The sequence below is a fragment of the Toxotes jaculatrix genome, chromosome 23 (genome assembly GCF_017976425.1).
Source record: "Toxotes jaculatrix isolate fToxJac2 chromosome 23, fToxJac2.pri, whole genome shotgun sequence".
In the NCBI taxonomy this organism is placed as follows: domain Eukaryota; kingdom Metazoa; phylum Chordata; class Actinopteri; family Toxotidae; genus Toxotes; species Toxotes jaculatrix.
In genome coordinates this window covers 7,616,354-7,640,961 of record NC_054416.1, presented here as the reverse complement: position 1 = coordinate 7,640,961, position 24,608 = coordinate 7,616,354, and the positions used below count along the sequence as shown (strand labels likewise).

At 40.8% G+C, this 24,608-nt stretch overlaps 1 protein-coding gene across 1 annotated transcript in view; it reads left to right on the top strand.

Moving 5' to 3' along the window:
• Positions 1-24,608, top strand: part of LOC121176663 (adhesion G protein-coupled receptor L3-like) — a 210,133-nt gene that overhangs the window by 132,359 nt on the left and 53,166 nt on the right. Inside the window, exons 7-11 of the mRNA XM_041030692.1 lie at positions 1,568-2,368; positions 13,100-13,453; positions 16,739-16,842; positions 20,145-20,330; positions 22,478-22,516. Coding sequence (XP_040886626.1) covers positions 1,568-2,368; positions 13,100-13,453; positions 16,739-16,842; positions 20,145-20,330; positions 22,478-22,516 — 1,484 coding nt within the window. The remainder of the gene's footprint in view (positions 1-1,567; positions 2,369-13,099; positions 13,454-16,738; positions 16,843-20,144; positions 20,331-22,477; positions 22,517-24,608) is intronic.

Genomic DNA, 24,608 nt, shown 5'->3' with positions numbered 1-24,608 from the left:
GAGATGTGTGCCAAGGCGCTATGTCAATGGGATGCATCTTGCCACATTTTTCACCCGCAGGTAGACAACATGTTTAATCTTAACAGATTACAAGGGAAAGAAGCCTCTGTTTTCGCTGTCTCTTTTCGCTCCTTCTCCTCGGAGTGCACAGTTTTTACCTCTCAACTGATCTGCAGCTAGAACCTGTCAGTGCTGTGCCAGGCTCCGGGCCCATTACAGTGAAAGGAGCCTTCACACACACTTTGTTTTTATTTGTGATGTATTCTGGGCCCAAACCTGTGGAAAAAGGAAATCTGCACTGTCTAAATTATTTATTGTTCCTTTCCATCCGACTTACACTTTGGCTAGTGTTTATTTTTCTTGGTATTTTAAATGTTATTTATGTTTTGTGTGTGTGTGTTTTTTTTATTTTATTTTATTAAGTTAAATTAATTTGTTTAACCTACTATTAATGCAGATGCATTGTTATCCTGAATACAGATGTCATCTTTTCAAAAAGGCAGAGAATTACAATTGCCTCAGTTTCAAATGATCCATAATGAGCAGAAATTAGCTTTTGCAAACGGAGCCCACTATTGACCTGCTCCAGCTGTATTGCCTTGGCCTAGCTTTATCAGATTTGAGTACAAACCAGTTCACATATAATTAGTTTACTGTGTGCGGTGTTGTAAATCATGTGGCAGACTAAAAATGTCATGGGGATGAAATAATGGACAGGCAATCATAATATAGATGATGTAATTACTGTATTTTTTTTCTTTTGTTTTGTTTCCTGTCTCCTAAAGGGCTGCCTCGGCCAATAATTAAAGCATAGCTATTAATCAAAATCTTTTAAATTTGGGTTTGTGTGTTTAATTTATTAAGAACTGCCACTAGGATGTTTTAATGAAAGAAGAGAATGAAAACTTTTTTTTTTTCTGGCACAATTATATTTAATTTGGTAGATATGTACAGAAAGGCTAGAAAAGGAAAGTGAAGAGAATGAAAATGATGTGTGTGTGGGTAAGTCATTCCATGGTAACATCCCCTAATTTGTTTCTGCTTTATGTTGAGTCAGAAGTGATAACCCTCACTTGTTCACCAATCCTTAAACTCTTAAGTCTGTACGTTCAATGACATTGTAGCTATTTGCCTTAAGGATCTGAGACTACCTGCCTGACTACCTGAAGTTTCTTACACAAAAAACTGTGAATTATAGTAAGTAATTGAAACCAAAAGAACACTTAATACATTTGAGACACAGCTCGAAAACAGTGGTTGTTTTTGTATGTTGGTTGCATCCATGCATTGTAGAGTCGAGATCATCCAAAACTCTAATCATATGCTAATCATATGAACTTCATACATTACATTACATTTTTTGACAGTTATGATCTTTTCTGCATTTAATGTAAACTGGATCATGTTATGAAGGTATGATTCCACATCTTGGTCCTTTGCAGTGGAGAAGACTGAACTACAGATTTAAACCTCATTTTTGTTGCATTCAGTTGGTGTTTTCTTTATTGATGTATAATACCTGCCAATGTAACTCTGTACTTGTTTTTCCCCTATTTTGGCTCCTCAGTATTCCTGTGCCCAGGGCTTCTGCGCAGGGTGTACCAGAGCGAGCACCTCTTCGAATCTGACCACCAGTCCGGAGCCTGGTGCAAAGACCCCCTCCAAGCCTCCGATAAGATCTACTACATGCCGTGGACACCCTATCGCACCGATACGTTGACCGAATACTCCTCCAAAGAAGACTTCATTGCTGGGAGGCCGACGACAACCTACAAACTCCCACATCGTGTTGATGGAACTGGCTTTGTGGTCTATGATGGGGCGCTCTTCTTCAACAAGGAGCGCACCCGCAATATTGTCAAGTTTGACCTGCGGACTCGTATCAAGAGCGGAGAGGCCATCATCGCCAACGCCAACTACCATGACACGTCTCCGTACCGCTGGGGAGGGAAATCAGACATTGACTTGGCTGTAGATGAAAATGGCCTTTGGGTGATTTATGCCACTGAGCAGAACAACGGACGGATCGTCATCAGCCAGCTCAATCCCTACACGCTACGTGTTGAGGGGACCTGGGACACATCTTACGACAAGCGCTCAGCGTCCAACGCCTTCATGATCTGTGGAATCCTCTATGTAGTAAAGTCAGTGTATGAGGATGATGACAATGAAGCAACAGGAAACAAGATTGACTACATCTACAACACAGAACTAAGTAAAGATGGGTATCTGGACATCCCTTTCCCCAACTCCTATCAGTACATCGCTGCTGTGGATTATAATCCCAGAGACAACCTGCTGTATGTTTGGAACAATTACCATGTGGTGAAATACTCTCTGGACTTTGGAGCGTTGGACAACAGACTTGGTAAGACCATCTTTATTTATTCTTTCACTTAGAAATTAGGACTAGCAACAAACAACAGCCGTTTTTCTCATTCATATGATGTGTTTTATTAGTTTTCACACAACAGTGGGATGAAAGAGTTGTCAGACACAAAAAATAATAACTAAATTAAATTAAATTGTCAGGTCTATGGCACCTTTATTGTTTAACACTTTCACATTTTGTGTTTTAGCCACAAGCCTTTTTTACTCTCTTGCTGTTGCCTTTGCAAAGGAACAAGCGGCATTAAACTTCCCTAAACTCTTTTGAAAAGTATAATTTCTCCACTCCATTGTTCTTTTTATAAATTGGTGCTTGTTGGGAAGCATGAAACGGAAAAAAAGAACCTGTTTTGACACACCAAGGTAATTCTTTGCGCTATCTCATCAACAGTTCTAGTCAAAAGTGTCACAAGTTATTTGACTGTGAAGTCCCTGCCTCTGCTTTCTCCTCTGGAGCTTTTTCTACCTGCCGCTTGCCAGTTTAATTTGTTTTCCTTAGCTGGCTGCTACTCTACCCCAAATCTTTTTCATACACTGCTTCAACACACCCCATAATATATTCATTCATTCAGTGACCATGCTTACAGTGTTTAGTTTTGATGATACACAGCTACCCATAATATAATTTGTTGTAGTTAAGGAGAGTGAAATGGTGTTGTTATGTGCTTTCTGCATTGAATGATTATCCATCAATTTTTAACAGTGGCACACGATGTTCACACACACAGACACACATACACTTTCACATGCAAATGTAAATTCTCTGTACTAGATTTCCTGGTGAGATGTTGAGTTGTGTGTTTGGCTTTTGTTGCGCAGAATAGGCTGCCTTCCAAAGAGTCTGCTGCATGAATATAGATAGTAAAATGTTGCATTAAGTGGATGGATGGAGTCAGAGAACAAATATAAATGTCAGATAAACAGAGTGATAAGGAATGAAAGAGTGATTGAATGGACTCTGGGGTAATAAACAATTTAGTTTGATCAACTCCCAGACCAAATACAGAAACAGAGGATGCAGACTTATTTTGTTTAAAGCAAGTGCTGTTAGCTGTGCACATTTTCCACAATATTATCTCATGAGGAGCCTAATTTTGAGACGGTAGGATGGTTGCAACAAAATTGTTTGAATCAGCATCACTGTCAGCCACCTCACAGCACACAAATTAGTTTGCATTTGCTGCTGCATCATATTGTTTGTTCCATTTATGTGCTTCTCCAGTGAGGATGCGTAAAGATCAGAGAGATAAATATGACTGAGTCACACTGGAAATATCAGTAACAGAAAGTCACAACAACAATGGCTTCTGTGAGAGAGCCACAGAATGTGTGGGGGATGGAGGATTTGGTGCAGAGAATCTATACTAAAAAAGAAAGATGAACTCTTAAACAGAGGTACAGAAGCAACAAAGGAAATGTGTTTTTTTTTCCAAATGAGGAAATCAGCAACTTGATAATCTGGAGCTGATGCAGTCATTCGGTTAATTTGACTAGATAAACCAGCAAGCTGGCATGCTATGTCGTGTTGAAAGCCAATGCAGCACTTTCCTTCCGCTGCAAACACGAGCTTCTGAAATTTGATCCAGTGTCATGATCACAGTGCCTGTTAACACTCCCAGAAAGGTGTCATTCTCTGATCGCTCTAACACAGGCTCATTTCCACTTGTGCTTCCACCTCCATGAGCATGCATGACCTGCCATACCAGTGGAGCATGGTATATGGGCAACAGAGCAGGAGAGACATGGCCAGACCCACAGCTGGGGCCCTGCGCCGTATGCCAAGCCACATGGGCCAGGGCACAGCACATGCTGCAGCGCATTAGGCAGGGGCAGGGTAATGATATTTGGACTTCAAACTATCCTACTGTGCCTAATTTTTAATGATTTTGATGCTTTTCATTCTCTTTTAACAAATGATATTTTTTGCAGAGTAGATGGGAAATGTTTTCTTCCCCTACAATAAACCTTGTGAATAGTATTTGTTAATATTCATGATTTTTTTTTTGGCATTTAGAATACTCCTTACAAGAATCCTATCCTAATCTGGTTTTAATGTTGTGGCTGATCGGTGTAGACTTGCTGCAGCCTCTTGCCTTCGACAGACACAGCCCAAACAGCCTGTTTCAAGGACGGATGATCTATGCCCGGGAGTGCTTCCATGACAACTCCATTGATAATTAAATTCACTGAATTGGTGATAAAAAAAAAAGTGCTTCACTGGCTGCTGTTAGCAGGCAGATATAAAGGCTCTCTTACCATCAGCCCCCTTTTCATTATTAGATTCAATGCAGAACATGGAAGGACAACTGAAATAAATTGTTCTATGGTCCTCTATTAATAAAAGAAAATGTAATTGGCACAGCACATACAATACTTCAATAGTCAGTAGCATTCGGGAAGATGAGGCAAATTTTACAAAAAATGACCCAGTTCTGTGTGTTTATACAATACAGTCATCAGCATCGTTCAGTCTGCTGGTACTTCTCAGCAGCCTGTATGAGGCTTCCCCTTTATCTCATGTTTCAGTGAGACAAAGCTCTGATGCCTGAATATGTGACTGCTGGAGTGATTCTTTTGTTGACTCATAATTGGTGCATAGGATGCGGCACAGTTGGTGTTATAGATACATTCACTGTCTGGTAGTCTTGTAATTTTGCCACATGTTACCATCTGGCCGGGGCACAGTGCCAGCCCTGCTGGGTGTGGAGTGAGCCCGCAGACGTGGCGCCCCGACCTTCATGCCGCAACAGCCGATGTTTTGGACGCGCAGGCCCATCTTGGCTCTATTTGGAAGTGGCTGACACATGCTAAATTGATTAAGACTGTCTAAGCGGTAAATGCAGGCTGGCAGAGTCTGGTGGAGATAATCTGAGTGTGACTCAGTGTGTTCTTAAAGGCACGAGCTGTTGTCCTCTGGCTTTCATGCTTATGCGCCAACCTTCCATTACCTGTCATTTCTTTTGACTGACATGCTTTGACATGCTATTATACAGATTCCCGTGACACCCTGCAGTTGTCATGTGCCATCATAAAACCTTTTCTTCCTTGATTACAAAGTTTTAAGAAATATCTTGCTTAGTAATTCACACTAAATGCTACTATTCCACAAAAAGTCTTTTGCATGCTGCACGAAGCCCTTTTTGATGTCGAGGCTTAGGAATGTAGGCTACATGCTTATTTGCAGACTACGCACTTATCACATGCCTGGTGCACCTCTTGCAGAGGGCAATTTTTTTTTTCAAGGCAAAGTGCGAGGCTGAGGATTATAGTTTAGAATGGTTTTTCTAACACTTACACACACACACACACAAGCACGTGCCCAAATGCACGGCCTTCTTGGAAACCCTTTAATGCTGCAACACAATGGGGCTCTGTTAGTAATGCAGCTTTAGATTTTTTAGCGTGGAAACAGAGAGCGCTTTGTTGCTGCTTCGCAGCCTCTTTGAATGTTCTGAGCCATATTCCCTCATGTAAGAAGAATCTGTGATATATTGTAAAATGTAATCATTGTTATCCTATTAGCACATGAGTTTTACTGATCTTTGTATACTTCTGTTTTATTTCTGGTATGGAATTTCAAATGAAACCTTAGTCCATTTGAACAGGGAAGCTCATGTTTCAAGTGGTTCAGAATGTGGCATGTTCATTCGGTCTGTGTGATACCCCATTATATATCATAAGATTTTGACTGGCGGTCCTCCTCCTGACTGGCTATCCATCATGTGCCTTGCCAACTCTGCCTTGATCCAGAAACCATACACAGATCACCTGTGTAGTGAGAGGGGTGGCAGGCAATCCCTCAATTAAGGCCAGCACCCTATCCATCTCTCCTGACATGTACAGAAATGGGGGGAAAAAACATACTTCAAAGCAGAAATCAGATACTTTTGTCTAATGTGAAATTTGTGGGGGTTATTAATGGGGATTGTTAGGTGCATTTGTCTGGGCATCATCTGTTTTCTTTGTGTAAAGCCAAAAAAATGATAAGATTAGTGCTTCCTCACAGTAGTGTTTTGTTTTTTCACTCATTTATTTAAACACACCTGGTATAGAGCCGATCAGCTGTGCAGTGTGTGATCTAAACTGGTATTTGGCTGTGATTTCAAAAGTTTCTCACCTGATGAATATCAAATCATTCACCTTGGCAGAAAAAAATAAATAATAATGTGTGTAACTGGAGTCATACTGTAGCGTGTGGGATCTTCTCCTCCGCTCTTCTCTTTCTCTACTCCTGATGTGTGTGTGCGTGGCTACTGGTTTCTCTCGAGTCCCCAAAATTGCCACATTAAATTTAACAGGCTTGGTGGCACACAAGCTCAAAGTGATTTATTTTAGCCAATCAGCCGAGTAAATCTGATTGGAGGCCTCAGAAGCATCTTTTACTCTCTTTATCGCCAGTGTCAGAGTTCCTCTGCACAGCTTTGCCTTACCCATTTTGGCCCATTCTGCTGTTGTTTGACAGTCTTTTGAAAAGCCTTACTCAAGGCTGTTTTTTGGCAAATGGTGAGACCTTGCTGGAGTGTCGCTGTTTTTAGTGAGTCTGAAATCCTCTTTGCTCATGTGCTTGCACTCCTCTTTCCTCCTTTTGCTTTCCCTGATACGTCTGACATTGTTTGGTTTTGTCAATAGCCTGACCGACTCAAGTTTTGGCTCCAAGGATAAAAACCGAATACAGCATTCCTCCGTTTCGCTTAGAAAAGATTTTGCTTAATAGGGATTTCTTTGGACTGTGAAATTTTTAGTGCACATCAGTACAGGAATACTATAGATGTTAATACTATAGATGTTCAGATGCATGACATGATTTGGGATTTTGAGACTGTTTGAGAGTATATGAAATAAATAAATAAATGAAAATCAAATTAGCAAAACCCTCTTTAGCAAATGCAGATGAACTAATATGCATGCAGTACAAAAAACAGCACTTGTGTTTTTGTGTCTTTGCATGCATTCACAGCACACCTGTGTAGTGAATTTACCCAACAGTACTTCACTGTACTGCATATGCAAGCAGGCTTAGCTCACATCTCCTCTGTCATTTCACTCAGACACTGAGTGTCTCTCTGGGCTCGTGTCCATGTGTGCATACATATCAGCCCGGTGCATACGCTTCTCCCAGCGCTTTGTGACCTCCATAGATGCCCTCTCAAGTCCCAGGAAGAGGGCTTGGGAATGAGAAATTAATTGCCAAACAATGCATAGCTCCCATCCATTACGGTTCTCATCATGTCAGATGATATCGAAGCATTACCGGATGTCTGGCTGCATAATTTAGCGCACCTCCCCTCCACCCCCCGTCCACACTCAATGATGGATTTGTGGGCCTGCCACAAAAGGCTCCATTAAATGACAGGACCTTTATCATCGTTTTATTTTCCAACCATTCTTCTCAGCACACGAGGACATGTGTAGCGTTTTGGTGGCATCGTATTCCATAAACATTAGAGAAGTGATAAGACTGGGAGTGAATCGTGCTGTTATGAAGCGGGTGCTGATGTTGTGAGATGACTTAAAGTAAATGTTAAGCCTCAATAGATTTTTTTCTCAAATTCTGTTTGCTTTTTTTTTTTTTTTAATAAGGTTAGAGTCATACTGGGACAAGGTTTTTTTATTGTTAAGCTCAAACTTGTCACATTTCCTCACTGACTTGAATGTTACCTGGCCCTCATTATAAGATGACACTTTTCAAGAGATACTTTATCAGACTTTTGCATGTATTTCCTAACATAAAACGTAAATACCACATTTTTGTAACTTCTTGTTGTTGTTTTGAAATTGCAGCTAATTCTTCCTTCTGTTTATCAGTCATACTCTCACGCTCTCTGAAGCTTTTGAGCTTTTCGTCATGACCTTTTGTGACACCGGGTATTACTGGCTGCTTGACAGATGGTTTGGTTCAAGGTCCATTTTTCAGCAAAGTTTCCAACTTGTTTTCACTTGTCTGGAATTAATATCATCCATGGCAAGAGCACATTGCAGAAACTCACATAATAGTTGACTATTGCAGGACATGCACTTATTTGATTTAGTGTCGAGAATTAGAGGAGAAGACCGATACCACTCTTATGTCTTCACAGAAAATATTCAAAGGTTGGTTTTGCTCTATGGTGTCTAAAACTGTTAAAAGTTGGTGATGATTGTTTGGATTGGTTGCTCATAATAATGACAATAGTTTCTCTTAGCTGCCTCTGTCTTAAAAATAAGTACTGACTTCATATTGAAACAAGTATATGGTTGTAATTTCTTTCTGCAAGGCCCATTAAGCGCCATGATCATGGATTTGGGCTTCAAGTACACTTCAGGCTAAAAATACATGTCCCAGCTCTCAGAAATCCCATTCTGCAGCCTTTAAACAGGCTAGTAGAAAGCAAATGGGTGACATCACACATAGGCTGTCCGATATTTTCTACACTCTATAAAAGTGCCTTCTGACGATGTAACCATGCATAAAGGTTCAAATACTAAAATTAGGAGGTAATTGGGTTCAGCACAAGGCTGGAGTCACTTTACCGTCTGATGCTCGTTTCATTTTTTATCCCCGAAAGCCCTTTCCACCTCTTTTGATCTGAGAGTCTGCAGAAGTTTCTCCGAGCCGACGAACCCGCTCTTGGTGCGGAAATGGCAAGTCATATAAACCGGATTCATTTCATAATAGCATAGCAGGTTTTTTTCCTGGAGCGAAGTAGAGCGGGCTTATCTAATTGTGGAAGCCACGAGCCCTGGGATACAGAGAGAGAGGCTAATTAGTTTGAAACGAATGCTTTGAAATGAAGCACAAAGCTCTGTGTGTGGTGGTAACAGGCTTCGTGCGTTTGGTGAGGGGGATTTTGTGAAATAGAAGCGGAGCGTAAATGATGAGTGGAGTTGGTGTTTCAATGAGAGGACACTGGAGTGCCCACAGAAGTTTGCCCCTGTCTTTTATGAATGAGAAGGTTCCCTGTTTAGGTGCAGGATCATTCTTAAACCCCTTGGCTTAAGAATAATGAATAACTAATAGCTGACTATTAGTGTTATTCATTTTTTATCAGGGTTGTATTGCCTTTGAGAATGCACTGATTCTGCTTTGAGGTTTGTGGTCATTTTGTTAAATTATGTTCTTAAACTTTGCCTTGTGTCATTGTGCAATATCTAAACACACAATTTTACTTAAACATACTTCATAAAGATAGTATTTGAAGAGCAACAGAAGAGTCCACCCTTCTCCAGTCATGTTTCCATGTTGCTCTTTGCAGTCCAAAGTTTGGCTGTTGTTTCTTTACGCTAGCCCATTGCAAAACTTGCAGCCAAAAATGCTTCAGACGTTGAAATCCTCCCGTTAAGGTCACTCAGAAGTCCCTCGGAGCATACCAAAGACTTGTTCACCTCGTTGGTGCTCTTGAGCTTAGTTTTTTCTCTCTCTTCATCCCTTTGGATAGAATGGGAAAGCTAGCAAAGCAAAACAAAATGTCCTTGTGTTGTCTCCAAGGCGATAGTGCCTGCAGACTGTGGCTGCTGTCTGCTGCTGGCTTTCCTTTTTTTTTTTTTTGTGCACCCATCTCATGGAAAAGATATACAAGTTTGCTCAAGGACACGTTCTTCTTTTGTACTCCTTCTCTCTGTCTCTGGTGTGTGTATTTGCAGGAATATTTAACATGCTGTGTGTGGACATAACATTCTGAAAATTAATTAAACAGCGGACTCAACTGGATCTTCTGGAAGAATGGAATTACATTCTAGACATGGTTCCCAGTGACTTTGAATTAAACTCATGCTGTGATGGCGATTTCCTCAAGCCATATTCCTCTGTAATTTCATATTATCTCCTGCATGGAAAAGGGTGATGTGATAACTTTTATCAATATTATCTAAAAGGGACTGGTAAACTAAGGACAATGATAGCCAGCTTGCTATGATCATGTACTTCAGAGGGACACCACATTACATTTCAGAGAAGAAACAGTACATTCAGCCCCTTACAAATAAAAAGCTGTTTGTAATTGTGAGCTAAACAGCTTAAACAACCAAACGACTAAAAGAGCAATTCAAAGATACCAACTGTGGCCACAGTGTCTGCTAAAACAAGCCTGTATAACTTTTGCACAAAGGGAGAAGATTAATAAAGTTTATAAACAAATTCTGAAATATAGATTACTGTATGCAGCAAAATCTATTTGTATATGTCACCTTCTTCCTATAAAACTATGATTACTGTGTCACATGCCCCTGCACAGTTTGCCAACTTGCATCAGTTTGCATTTTTTGGGTATCTAAAGCAACAAAGATTCGCTCCTGTATCAGCCATCCTGACCACTACAGTAATTCCCTTATCCTAATAGGCCCATCTGCACACCTTTTTAGCCACTGGCTTATCTGGGCCTGTGCACTGTGACCTTTACTGACCTCAATATGTGCTGTGAATTTCCATGATCAGATTTCTATGAGGTACTCTAATGGTTTCCTTTACTATAAGCAGTTTAATCACCACTGGCTGATATCAGTTTATACTGAAATTGATGCCACTTTGCTTTACCAAGAGCCAGTGTGATATGTTTGGGATTATCATCACTTCTCCTCAAATGCAGATGCATAAATAAATTCTTTCATAAATAATCTAATAAATAGACTGTCCTTCATGATATTTCTCCCTCCTGTTTTCATGATCATTGCAGCTGAGGGATCTGCTGGGCTGCCGCGGCGCAGATTGATGATGATGTCTAATAGTGGTTATAGAATGTAAATGGTGATGTCTTAGTGGCTGGTGGAAATGTTAAATATCTATTTGAGCATTCATGTGATTAAAGCCCTGTTGATGGGTGGTAGTGTCACTTTATGTTGGTTGATGATGGTTTGTTTCTGAGTGTGTGTGTATGTTAATATGCTTGTGTTTGTAATGGTATACACCTGTTTAATCAGCATTTTTTTCAAGTTTTTGTGGTTTTCCCTTAACTTCTGTAAACTGGGGTGATTTGTTTTTTCCTGTCTTTAAGAGAAAATTATGCAGCCTGCATCACCAGGTAGTTTGGAGTAAAAAAAAAAAAAAAAGGCTCTGCGTGCCTTTAGTTGCAGTTGCCATTGCAGTTCAATGAGATTCTTGTTATAGTTCCATTTTACTGATGGAGTGCCTCCACAGGAGTGACCAAGATACCTGCAGATCTTAAAACACAACAAACTCTTTTGTTAGTGAGAGAAAACAAATACTCAATCAGTCTGGAACTCTTGCTGCGACGGCAACCTATTTAATCAACCTTGGTTGTCGTTGAATGCTGTTAAGCGTTGAATGCATTGACTGCTGATAGTGGTGTGGTTTGTGTCATTACAGCCTCCGGGGGCCTGTGCCGTTCCCAAACAGTGGCACTAATTTATGCTGTCTTATTTTACCGCTTTCAAATTTACCATACAGAGAAATGGTCCAGTTGCAAATTGAATCTCACTGAACTGGATTTCAGCAGTGATGTCTGTTATCTAAGCTCTCTAGATGTGTGGCGTCCATTACACCTGCCAACCTAAAATCGACCCTCATTAAGTTTTGTTTTGCTCCACTTTCATACAATGATTGGGACCATTTGTCACTTCTGTCATTTTGATTGTATCTCTGCATTAGGTGGAAACAGTTCCTGTCCCAAATTGCATTTTTTGCAAAGGCCCAGATTGTGTGTGTCCATGAGAAAGTAGTCTCATGGGAATTTAAGTGGTCTACAGCGTGCTGCCTGCTTCCAGACCACACATAGTAACAAGCCCATGGCATATAGAAATGTCATTATAGCATTTCGAAGAATCTTTATGCAAAAATACCAATGCAAATGTACAATAAGTAATATAGAACAGCATTTTTATATAAAAATAAAATATTCCTTAGCACACATTTTTATAGAAAATGCCTGGCCACTTCCACTCACTTTCTGAAGATGTATTATGAAGTATGACCTCTCTGTGAGCCCTCTGACCCTCTGCGGCTTAACCAAGTCCACACATTCAGAAAAAGCCTGTGACTAAATTAATTTGGGGACCCTATTTTCCAATCAGGGACACAAGGGAAAGAGTATAAAAGGGACAGAATGGATGAGTGGATAGGATGATTGATGACAGGGCGTGGAAGAGCTGTATGTGCATTTTAGTGGGAAGAAAAGGTTTACTGAGCCAGTGTATGGGTGTATGTTGGTGTTGGTGTCTTGGTGTTATGATAGCCCTTGTCCCCAACAGCTCAGGTAAACAGCGTCATTAACAAGCACCTCCTGGAGTGCAACCACAGGGAGGACTCCCGTCCAGGAAATAGGTATTTCAGTTTGTCCAGGCTGACCCAGAAATAGCATGTAGCTACAGCACCCAGATATTGACTCGCAGAGATTTGCCCCCGTCAACAGCTACTTTCAGGCTGCACAGCTGGAAGTGTGTGTATGTGTGGTTTGTGTGTATATATGTGTGTGTGAGCTTAGCCAGCGAGGGTCCCAAACTAGACACCATGCATGCCTGTGCAAGTCATACCTGCCACTTCCAATTGATCCTCTTTGAACTATCTTCTCTTAAAGTGACACATAGAAAGGAGGGAAGAATAGAACCCTCCTGCGTAAGCTCTGTCTTTTCTTCGCCAGCACTAAAATAAATTTCCCTCTCAGACATAAATCAAGTGTGACTGAAAAAAGAAAGACATTTAGTCTCAATCTTCTTTTTCCAGCTCCGCATTTTTCTTCTGAATACGTCAGTTCACTTTGTTTCTCCTTCTATTTCCTGCTAGAAACTTCCTCCTCTGTAATGGTGTACATGGACACGACGACCACGATGACGAGGACCACCACTCGGCCTACCACGGTCACCATGACGACCACGACAGCCTGGACTACTACTACTAAGGTGCCTGCAACAACACCTGCAATTGCCCAGTGGCCTCGGACCACGTCGACAGTGGTGGCCCCAGTCCAGACGCTGGTGGAAGGTGTGGTCCCAGAAGACGACGACAAAGCACCTCCTTCGTCCAAGCTTCCCAACATCAGGGTGGAGTACTGCAATCCCCTGGTGATGATGGACATCTCCTGGCCGAAGACCAAGCAGGGTTTAGTGGCCAAGATGCCCTGTCCACCTGGAACCATAGGTAATGCAGATGTTTTTGTAGTATTAAATATTAAAAGGGAATTTCCAGTTTTGAACAACACGGGTCCTATTTTTGTGGTTTTGGGCATCATGCCTGTAAGCAATAACTGGAATAGATCTAGGAACACAGGGACAAAAGTAGGGACATACATGCATCCATTTATCCATTTTTGGCCACTCATCCAGGTCAGTGTCGTGGTCGCAACAGCATAAGTAAGGTAGCCCAGACGTCCTTTTCCCAAGCCAGGTCTGGGGGATTTTGAGTCATTTTCAGGCAAAATGGGATATATAATGGGGCCTGCTCTCTGGAATACCAAATGAAGGAAACTCTTTTTGGCCTCTTACATCGAGGATTTCACTCCTTCGGTCACTCTCCAAAGCTCAAGACCGCATGTGAGGGTTGGACGCTGGTAAACTGAGAGCTTTGTTCTCAGATTCAGTTTCTTAGTCACTGCTACAGTCTATTGGTGCAGTGTTGGTAACAGACTGTAGCAGTAAGTTTGCTTAGTTTTAAGAAACTAAGCAACACAAAGTTGCGCCCAAGGTGTTTACAGTTTCCTCACCAAACTGCTGGTAGAACACAAACATTCCTGGTTGTGCATAGATGGCCCAGGCAGTTTAGATAATCTGACTAAATTGTCGTCTTTCTTTAAACCCCTCTGATCCCCCGAGTGCGGGTGTTCCCTTTCCCCTTTAGACTTGTTCACTGCTGTTCTCATTGTTATTGTTGTGCAAGTAGTGTTGTCAACATTTCTCCAGACCTCAGCAATTATTTTGGCCAAAACTACAAAAATATGTTACTAGTTAAGAAAGTTTCCTTTAAACTTGCCACCAGACATATCACTGCAAACCTACAACAGCATACATTAAACATTTGTCCACGACTATTTTCTGTTTCTGTTTCATTTGCTGGTAAATCTACCACATGGGAGGGTCAATCGAGTATAACAGTGTATGACATTACATGTCATTACGTGTGTTCCAGATAGTCACATGCCGCTAACCTGATTAATCATCTAAAACCTCAAACCTTCCTCTGTTTAAAAATGAAAAACTCTGCTTGTGAAATATATATGTTGTTTCTTTATTCCTTCGCTCTGTTCAGGATGTCAATACTCTCGTTAGGAGACACAGTCTACTGCGAGCCTCTTTGCCTTGATGTTGGTCACCGGTGTGTGTTTTGTTTATGTCTACACTCCCCCTGCAGCACTCGCTCTCCCTCTTCCTGTCCTCCCTCCTCGCTCTGTATTCCTGACTCACTGATGCAAGGTTAAAGATGGCTTTGCATCAAATCTGCATGGAAACTAGTAACTAGTACACCACGCAACCAGATTTATTTCCCGTCTCTCAGGACACAATTGTTGTAATTAATTAGTGGCTAAACATATTTGTGTTAGGCGCTTTGAAAGAGCTGTTGTGCTTTGATTATCCGGCATCAGACCATTTGTTTCTTTATATGTTGCTGCTGTATCTCAGAAAGTGAGACTGAGTGCTGATCTCGGGGAGCTGTTCACTTCGTAATAAGACCTGACCGCTGAGCATAGACTTTTATTTTATTAAGTAAAGGCTCTGATGTTATAAGGTTGAAGCTTATGCTGCTTTCTTGAAATTAGGAAAGGTATAGCGAGGAAAGAATTCAGGCTTAAAGGTAACCTAGAAACCATTGTGGGTTTTTGCGGTCAGACAGTATTGTTGCATAAGTAAAGCAGCTCAGTGGCGGTAATACATTATTGCGAACTCACAAGAAGAGGTAATGCAAATCAGATATGTTAAAACTGCACAATGTGCTTTCATTAATACATTTTTTGAAACTTCCTCATCATTAATTTTTTTCATAGACCAAGTCACCCTACACTGGGGAGTGACATCATACCCTGAAATCTGCTCATTTCATCAATCAACACACAGACTCACACACACATACAGGCTTCATTAATGGGCAACACTAGCACCCGCCGAGACCTCACTAACAGCCGTCATATGGCAAGATAAGAGGAACACATACCCCACCTCCTCTCGGCGCACTCTTCAAAGCCATCGCTCTTCAGACGACACTGCCAAGCAGAACACGACTGTGTGAGCTTCCTCTGCCACTCTTTGAAAGTTCCTCGAGCTCCCCTTCCATCTACCTCACTTCGCTCGCTGTCATTCTGACTTGCCCCCCTACACCCCTCCGACTCCCGCTCTTTCTCCCTCTCTCTTTCATGCTCCTTCTCCTGCCTCTCAATATAGGATGAAATGCAGAGTCCCTTATCTTATAAACCCATCAAACATAAGGCTGTCCAAGGTGGACTGGGGAAGGAAATTATATGTCAATCAAAATTTATATCTGTTAATGCTGGTCGTCTCACCCCCCAACACACCCTCCCTCTAAGTACAAGCAAGGGCAAGTTAATGTCGGCATGTAGCCTTGCTGATGTCAGCTCTGAAAATATAGACACCAGTTATTTGAGGTACGTGGCAGAACAAGTCAAAGGCACGCTTTTTTTTCTTCTTCTTTTTTTTTTAATGCATTGCATCATTGGATTCATTGCAAAATAACCACCACTGTGTGTCTCTTGATGTAATTCATTAAATTTATTGATTATAATACATACAACTGAGGGTAGGTACATTAATTTTACTCAGAAACTGGGGGGTTACTTTCTTTAAAGCCCACGCGGAACATTGTAAGACACTCGTTTACCAAAGCACATCTCTGTCAGCAGAGACACTCTCCTCGAATCAGCCTAATTGACCTTTTGTGATGAATTCAGCTATGGCAGACTTAATTGGCACCTATTTTGGTGTGTTTCCTTCCTCATGCAGGAGTTGAACTGTCACACGAATGCAGACACTGTCTGACTTTTAATTATCAAATACAGACGCTGTCTGGGCGAGCTCAGCTGGCCTCAAGTGAAGCAACTTCATTCCAGTCACTGAAAGATAAAACCATCCAATTACATCTTGCTACATCCATTAATTTAATCACTTAAGAATTGTGTTTCTTGGGATGTCGCCGTTTTATTTGGACAAGTTCTGTAAATAGGTGCTTGACATACAGAAGAATTAGGCATTAGTTGACAAGCCTGACAGCATTGTGTGGTCCATCAGAAAAGGGAGAAAAGAAAAATTAGGGTAAACTTGATTGTAGTGAACTTTCAGAAACACGCACTCATTTATAGACGTGCTCCAAAACATGTATCACTGTAGCTGTTCTGTTCTTTATGGACATGGTTGTGTTTTATGATCTAAGAAATTTCACGGCTTTGTTCTCAGTAAGCAACTGTCTTTCTTTTCTCTCCAGGCATGGCCTCATACATGTGCATGGGTCCAGAGGGATACTGGGACCCCCAGGGACCCGACTTTAGCAACTGTACCTCCCCCTGGGTCAACCTCATCAGCCAGAAGGTACCAAGCTATGTGATATAACAAGCAGAAAATGTGAACCTTAAAGTAATGTCACAGTTGATTTGGTTTAGAAAGTGCTTTTTGTACTTGTACTAATCAGAAATCTTCACACATTTCTCTTTTGAATACAACCATAGAAAAAGCATAAAGATAGCGTGGAGGATTTGGCATTGAGTTTAAATGTTACTTTGATCTGTAAATTTGTTCAAGACAGCTTTTTAAACAAAACCATGCCCTTTCACCCTGTTAAATATCATTTGCGAGATCAAGGGTACATACTGTATATCGCTCGTACTCAGAGGACTTTAGTTTTTGTGGGTTTTCTCTTTTCTTCTTTGTTTCTTCTTAATTGGTCAATTAATGTCATTGATTAGCCAGAGGCTTCACTCAATGGGAGGGTTATGCTTGTGTGTGTGTGTGTGTGTGTGTGTGTGTGTGTGTGTGTGTGTGTGTTGGATGTGGGCAGAGTGAAAACCAATGCCACAGCATCATAGTCTAATGGACTGCTGTGGCTAACAGCTAATCCAGACTACTTTCTGTCCTCCGACACGACGCGGCGGTTATTTGCATTTGCACTTCTCGAGCTCAAACGATTCGATCTCCTCCTCTGAAGGCAAGTTATTATGCAAAGCCCCATACGAAGCTTCCCATGTTTAAATCTGTAATAGAATCCAATCAAAAGAGGGGAAGGTTACTGCAAGTGAGGCTCAGGGTTCCAGGTTATGAATTGCAGGTAATGTTGAAAATGTTCTCCCTTAAACTCATAGGACCCTGAGGCGTGCATGTTATAACACTTATGATCTACTCAATGGCATAAAGCTCGGCCCATTAAACAAACGGCAGTTTGCAGATATGGATGGAGAATGGCTATTGGGGAACAAAATAGAAAGGACACAAATTATCAGGTGCGTTTCTGTGCAGCACAGAGTCGTTTGAGCGGCGCAGTAAACCTCCACTATAGGCTGTTGTTTGGAGAAATTAACTACAGCAAAGTTCTTTCTGAACTTGCTGTGGAGACTTCTTTGCTTTTTTTGACATGTTGCATGGATTCAACACTAAGAGTGTGACTCTAATATAGAATATTTCCAGTTAAAACTGACAGAGAGAAGTGACAGTTAAGTAATGCATGTATTTTTAACAAAAGTGTTATTAATCTTTATTTTTTCTTTTTAAAATCACACTTGAGCAGTGTACCTGTCGCTGTAGAGACAGGAAGACTTTAATGAAGATCAACCTGTCAGAGGTCTGGAATGCCTGTCTCACACTTTATGTTATTTTATAACAAGAGCCACTGTCCTGCATGTGGCACTGCTCATTACCAGATGGCTCGGTTGACAAAATGAGAAAGGAAGATGTATGGAATAAAAAGAAAAAGAAATGACACATCAGATAAGCAGAAAGAGAGGGGGAAAAAGGGAAGGTAGAGCTATTTACCTTGAATCTCCAGCTCCCCTCATTAAGAGACAAGAGCAGGGAGGGGAAAGAGGAAAACATCTTCTCAAGACACATTCCTGTACATATACATCTGTGAAGACCAATTTAAGCAGTATAATTGGCTTCACTAACAAACTCACAAGCAAGAGGTTGCAGCTGATGCCAGAGTAGATCAGGATAGGCCTGTTTCAGGTGGTGTCACTGTGTTTTTGAGGCTCATCTCATGGTACTTAGTGTATTAGTCTAAACCTTGAAGGTCACTGACCTTTGACCTACAACATCAGATCTAAGTGGTGTTGTGCCTCTAGTCATGTTGACTGCACATTTAAGTGATTTACTGATGACTGACTTGTTGAGACCAACAAGTGCATAATTTTCTCTTTATCGTCATGGGCAGAGATGCAACATGTAAAAAAGAAAAAAAAAAGTTTTGGTGCAGTCTGAGTCATATCAGTCTGATTCAGTGACTTTCAAATGGCTTCCATGTCTATTAAGTACTCATCAAATTTGTCTATTTCTCAGTAAGTATTTCAGATTATTTTTGAAAAGTGTTAGCTGTTAAGTTTCTCTTTTGCTGGATAAAGCCAATTTATTTATGTCTGGCAAGTAGAGGCTCAGAAATTAAAAGCACCTTAAAATAGCTGACATCAAGAGCACCGCTTCACATTATTAGCGCCCTGCTAGGTAGAGATGTACACTGTAATTTGAAAACCAGGATAAAGAACTGCGCCAAGTACAAAGAAGTGGTTTGTGAGCAAACCTTTCAGGGTTTATGGTGAGTCTCATTAGCTGCTAAAAAGATGCCTCCATACTGCACAGGTTGGATATTAGGGAGTTTCCCCTGTGAACTAAATAGCAGGGGAAACTTTCCCTGCTTAGAATTATACTATACATTTAACTTGTGGTTCAAACAACTGACCCTATTCACTTAGCCCCATTTTCCCTTACTGTTCATAAGCCTGTCTAGATTTCTGCTCTCTCAGCTTTACAGCAGACTTTTTAATGTTTCCACCTGACCATATTAAAATGAGAACAGTGTAAAGGGGTCTTAATTTGATGGCTACATACATGACATGGCTAAAGGTATCAAATTCCTGGAAAAAACTCAGCAGTAGTTAATGATGTGCTGCTTGGTCTTGGAGGTTCATGGATTACAGTATATGATATGGGCACATTCTTTAATCCATTTCTTTAATCCATGTTTTTGGTTTTGGAAAGGATAAAAAAAAAAATGCCACCAAACTAAGGTAACTGCATTTCCAAAAAGTATCGTAATGTTGGTACAGTAAGTGTGTGACAGGAAATGTTTGGGAAAGAAAGGTGGGGGATTAAAGTTAGGCGGAAAACAAAACAAACACTCAGAAATAATCATGATATTTCTTTTCTTTTTTTTCCCAACAAATCCCAGAGACACAATCTCCTATGCTTTCACACATAAGAGAAAAATGAAACATAAGAAAAAACATCCGAGAGCACCTCTCCTCTGTGTACTGCATATACACTACTTCCCCCATGCTTCTGTGCTCCCCATTACTTTCATAAAGGTCTATCTGGGGAAATTCCCTCAGTAGTTGATTTTATAATTGCTTCCGGGTACAATATTGGCCCCAGTGTACGCTCAGCCGAGTACCATCTCACTACATTAATTGTGTGCAATATAGCACCACTCAAGGAATATGTATAGACTAAACTGCATGTATTGTAAAAAAAAAACAACAAAAAAAACATATAAATATATAATAATGATGTGAGGCTTGTTTGGATATTTGTTCAGTTGTAGAATGATAAATCTTAGCCAGTTCAGATATTTCAGAGTTTCTGTCACAATTTGAATTAAGTTTTTTCTTTCTTTTTCTTTTTTTTTACAGCTTAAAGCCGGGGAGACAGCTGCAGTTATTGCCCGGGAGTTGGCAGAGCAAACTAAGAGTAATCTGCAGGCTGGGGACATCACCTACACTGTGAAGGCCATGGTTCAGCTGGTGGACCTCCTTGATGTGCAGCTGAGGAACCTTACGCCAGGTGGCAAGGATAGCGCAGCCCGAAGCCTCAACAAGGTAGTGAGAGAAAGTGTTTTGTAAAAAATATCAAGCCTGCCCTTTATCCACTTCTGCTCCTGTGTTATATTCTGAGTAGCTCACAAGCTGGATAAACATGACCTGCAGGAATGGTGACCTATCCCTCTTTTTCTCTGCACTGTCCAACTGTTCAGATCAACTTTTTTTTTAAGGAACAGATTTGAAATATAGGAATCTTAGGTGAACGATTTTACTCAATGGTGCCACTTTTGTGAGTCATGCTGACTTTGAAACCTTTCTGAATTTCCAAAATGGAGGCCTACCTACCACAAGGCTTCAGGCAGGTCAAACCCGAGCAGTGGGTATTCTTTTAATGATCTGCTATTTGGCCCTGTGCTGTCAGGTGAAATGAGAACCACACCACCATTTCCCTGTGCTCTAGTGCATACTAAAAACAGAACTTCACTTTCAGTGGATAGCTCAAGCACATCTCATTCTAGTATCATGTATTATGCTATCAGTTTTACTTTGATGCCGTTTAAAAGATGTTATTGGGGCAGGCTAAGATTTTAGCTGGGTTGATCTAAACTGTGGGAGTGCAGTGTTTTTTGTTTTTGCTGAACCTGGAGCTAATGCATTTATTCCCCAGTTCACAGCAGAGCGCACCAAGGCAAAGTCAGGCAAAGTGAGCTAAAATAATACTTTCTGTCTGCTGAGCAGCCAACAGAAAAGCAAACATCAGTGAAATTCAAAATGTCAGTCGTTAATTTGCTGGAGCAGCTTCACTTGTAGAGGAGCCGGAACACCTGTTCTTAGATAGCTTTTTCGGGACGGTTTTTATTTCATTGCCGCAACAGACACAGATGTCCCCATCGAGATTTTAGTGCCAGTTTTCTCCAATGGAGAGGGGAGGCAGTAAAGATTGCCAAAAGGCCACAGAAGGGAACGTGACGAGTAAACTCACATTGAGGAGCAACTAGAGTTTATAATACCTCTTGAAAAAAAAAAAAAAAAGGTTTCTCATAAAACACAGCATTCAAAGTGGAGGAACTGCTGTGGTCGAGAGTGCTGTTGTAGTCTTAAGTTTCTCTCGTAAAAATCAGGAAATGGTATGAAGAAAAAAACAGCTGGGCTTAAGGGAGTAAAACAGCCTCCAATACCAGGATAATTTATTCAAGAGGTCATGGACTTGCCTTTGATTTATAATTCTCTGTCCACTGATACATTCTTGCAGTATGGTACATCTATGGAAAAAAATGTCCCTATAGCTTTCTCCCTTGTTCGACTTCCTTTGCCAACCAGAGTTCTCCCCAAGGATCACCAGAGCCCACAAAACTCTTCCTCTCTGCTCTGGCAGTGGCTGATGTTTACCTCCCGAGTTCATTTTGACACAATCTGCAAAGAGCTAAGCGAATTAAAGATTTTTTTTTTTGATAGCGAAGCACAATGCTCTCTGCCAGCAGACAATGAAAGGATTGAGTTGGCAAACGGTGAGATCAGTGTCGTTTTCATGATCAAAGGGTAGCTGGCTAACGGTACGGGCGGGATCGTTTCCAGAAGAGTGGGCTGTGATGTAGAGCAAGAGGCTCCTTTATGGGGAAATGGTACTCTTTGGAGCTAATCTGCATGGGATTTAGCATGCTACCAAAACCTACCTGTTAAGCTACTCAGTAGCTCTGTTGGCTACACTGTTTGAATCAGAACGCGGTTAAAATCATTCACTCCCCGCGCGTGGCTGACAGTATTTCTTTGAGCCTGGGCTTTATGTCACTTTTCAGGTATGCTAAATTGTTGCTAGCATTATCTCTTCTTCAGTGGTGACAGAGGTTTAGGGGATAAATTGCTCACCAGACAAGTTGCGCAAATTTCTTGAATGAAAAGTAAAAATTAGATAAAACGGTTACATTGAAATGATTTTTGAGAGTGTCATAGGCATATTCACACTTGCCTTGAATGTCTCATTTCAGTTCTAATTAAAAAAAGATTTTCTATTTTTCAAGATAGTGTATAATGAATGTATATAATGAATGCTTTTCACAGAATTTATGTAAAGTGATTAACTTTCATTAGTAAGGTGATTGCTTTTTTTCTCTCAGTATTTTGAAATATGACCAGAAATGTATTTCAAGTGGAAATGTTTGAGTTGTTGACCTTTTGCTAACTCTTGCATTTTCTTTGGGTTGCAGCTGCAGAAAAGAGAGCGCTCTTGCCGGTTTTATGTTCAGGTATTTGGACCAAATTTTCCTCACAAGTTTACTGTCACTTTCATTCTTACTATATAATTTGAAGTTTGACCTTTTGAAGTGAAAATATCTAGCAAAAAAATGACAAAACACAAAGCTGCAGCATCAAAGTCAGTATATGTGTATAACCTATACTGTATTTCTGGTATGCTAGATCAAAGGGTCAAATTTCATTACTACCTTATCAGTTACATTACATCTAAGTAAATACCATCAGTGCCTCAAACCCATGAATTTATGATTCATATGTCATCATTTTCCCCTGCATGGATATGTCTTGATATTCATTTCCTTCTTGAATACTTTTGGCCTGTGCATGAGGCTGAGAATTGTTCAGATGCCATATATCCTTTGTGGATTTCTCAAGTGTCTCAATCATTTTAAAAATGCCCCAAAACTATCACATCAGCACTGCTTTCCAGTGAAATAACCCACATAAGTGGATAGCATCAGTCAAAAATAAAGCTCTCAGGCATGTAACACACTTCTACATTTCTCAGCAAATGCTTAAGAGCCAAAAGAAGTGACCTCATTATACCAGCAAGTTGAGTTCAAACTACTAAGTCAGCCAAAGTCATGGCATGTTATGATTCTCCATAATGCATAATACATGTGTCCCAATTTGGGAGGGTCTCTATCGCTTCACTCAGCTATTTCTCGGGCTACTGAGTGATTTTGTTATCCCTGAGGTGACATTTTCGCTGTCATCAGAATCATTTATACCTTGACAAGAGAACTATGTGAGAAGTTGACATCCCTGTCCTCCATACAGATGGCTTCAATAAAGCCGCACATTAGAGCCAGATGTTGTGTTATATGTATGCTCTGCAGCGCTCATGTTAAGCAACATGTATTTTGCCTTGATCCCTCCGAGGCATGTCAGAAGGCACTTAGTTATGTATAGTCATGTGATTATGCAAATTACATCCCAGTGGAATGTATGTGTTTATGGGGGTGTGTGTATATATATATAATTCTTCAACAGACATAGGGACTGAAGTTTCTTTTGAGTCATATGTCATCCTGGTGTTATAAACGTTCACAAATGTGTTATTCCACAGCTGAAAATAGTCCCAACAAATACACTATAGTAATTTATTTTCTGAAAACTACAATGCCTTGCTGTTTTAATAACTTATCCTCTTTAAAGACAACTATATATTTGTGACCCATTTTTAAAAATATTTTTAGTTAGAACAAATGTGCATGGGGAGTTTGGAAAGTGTTGGAAGATATGCTAACCTTGTTGGTTTTGGGGTTTTTTTGTGGCAGCTGTGACAAGAAAAAAAATAGACAGCGTTATTATTTTAACTGCTGTCAGGCTGCAAATCACAAGTAGTTTATGCCAAAAAATAGTAAGATTTATACGAGCAAGACTACCTGCCAGTGTGGCTAAAGAAAAGAAATGACACACAAATGTACACTCTCTTCAGATTTACATTGTGTCTGTATGCTTTTGTGCCCGCATCTGGGTTCATGTTTCCACAGTGGAGTTTATACTTTGAATACTTTTCAGTGTGCACCGCCATACATGACTGTACACAACTGCTCAGCTGTGCACCTCCTCCTCTGTTCTGTCCCCGCGCTGGGTTGACAAATTCAGACAACAGTGAAGTGCTTTCACTTGATGAACCGGAATAATGGCGGAACATCTGTGGCCTTAGGTAAACACAGGCATTGACTGCACGTGCTGCCAGCCTTTGAGGGACTTTCATTGATTAGGGAAATTGGGCAATGTTTTCTCCAACGGGGCCCTGGTGGTTGACGTAAGTGGGATTAGCAGAGGAATACAAAGCAAATGAGAGGTGCACCTGCCTCTGCTGTCCCTCTGCTCGGAGACCACGCACATTGCTGAAAGCAGACTTTGACAGTACTTGGGGAAAAGGCAGATTGTGTGAGTGCAGGTGTGGTTGTGGTGAAGGAGAGTCCCAGTCCCAAATAAAGTACAGGGCTTGTGGTTGATGTGCGATGCGCCTCTAAATGAGACGAGGAGTGATTCTCATTTTGATTGAGGGCTTCTATCATAGTTAAGTGGTAAACAAGTTGATGACACTTGAATTCACCTGGTGCTGAG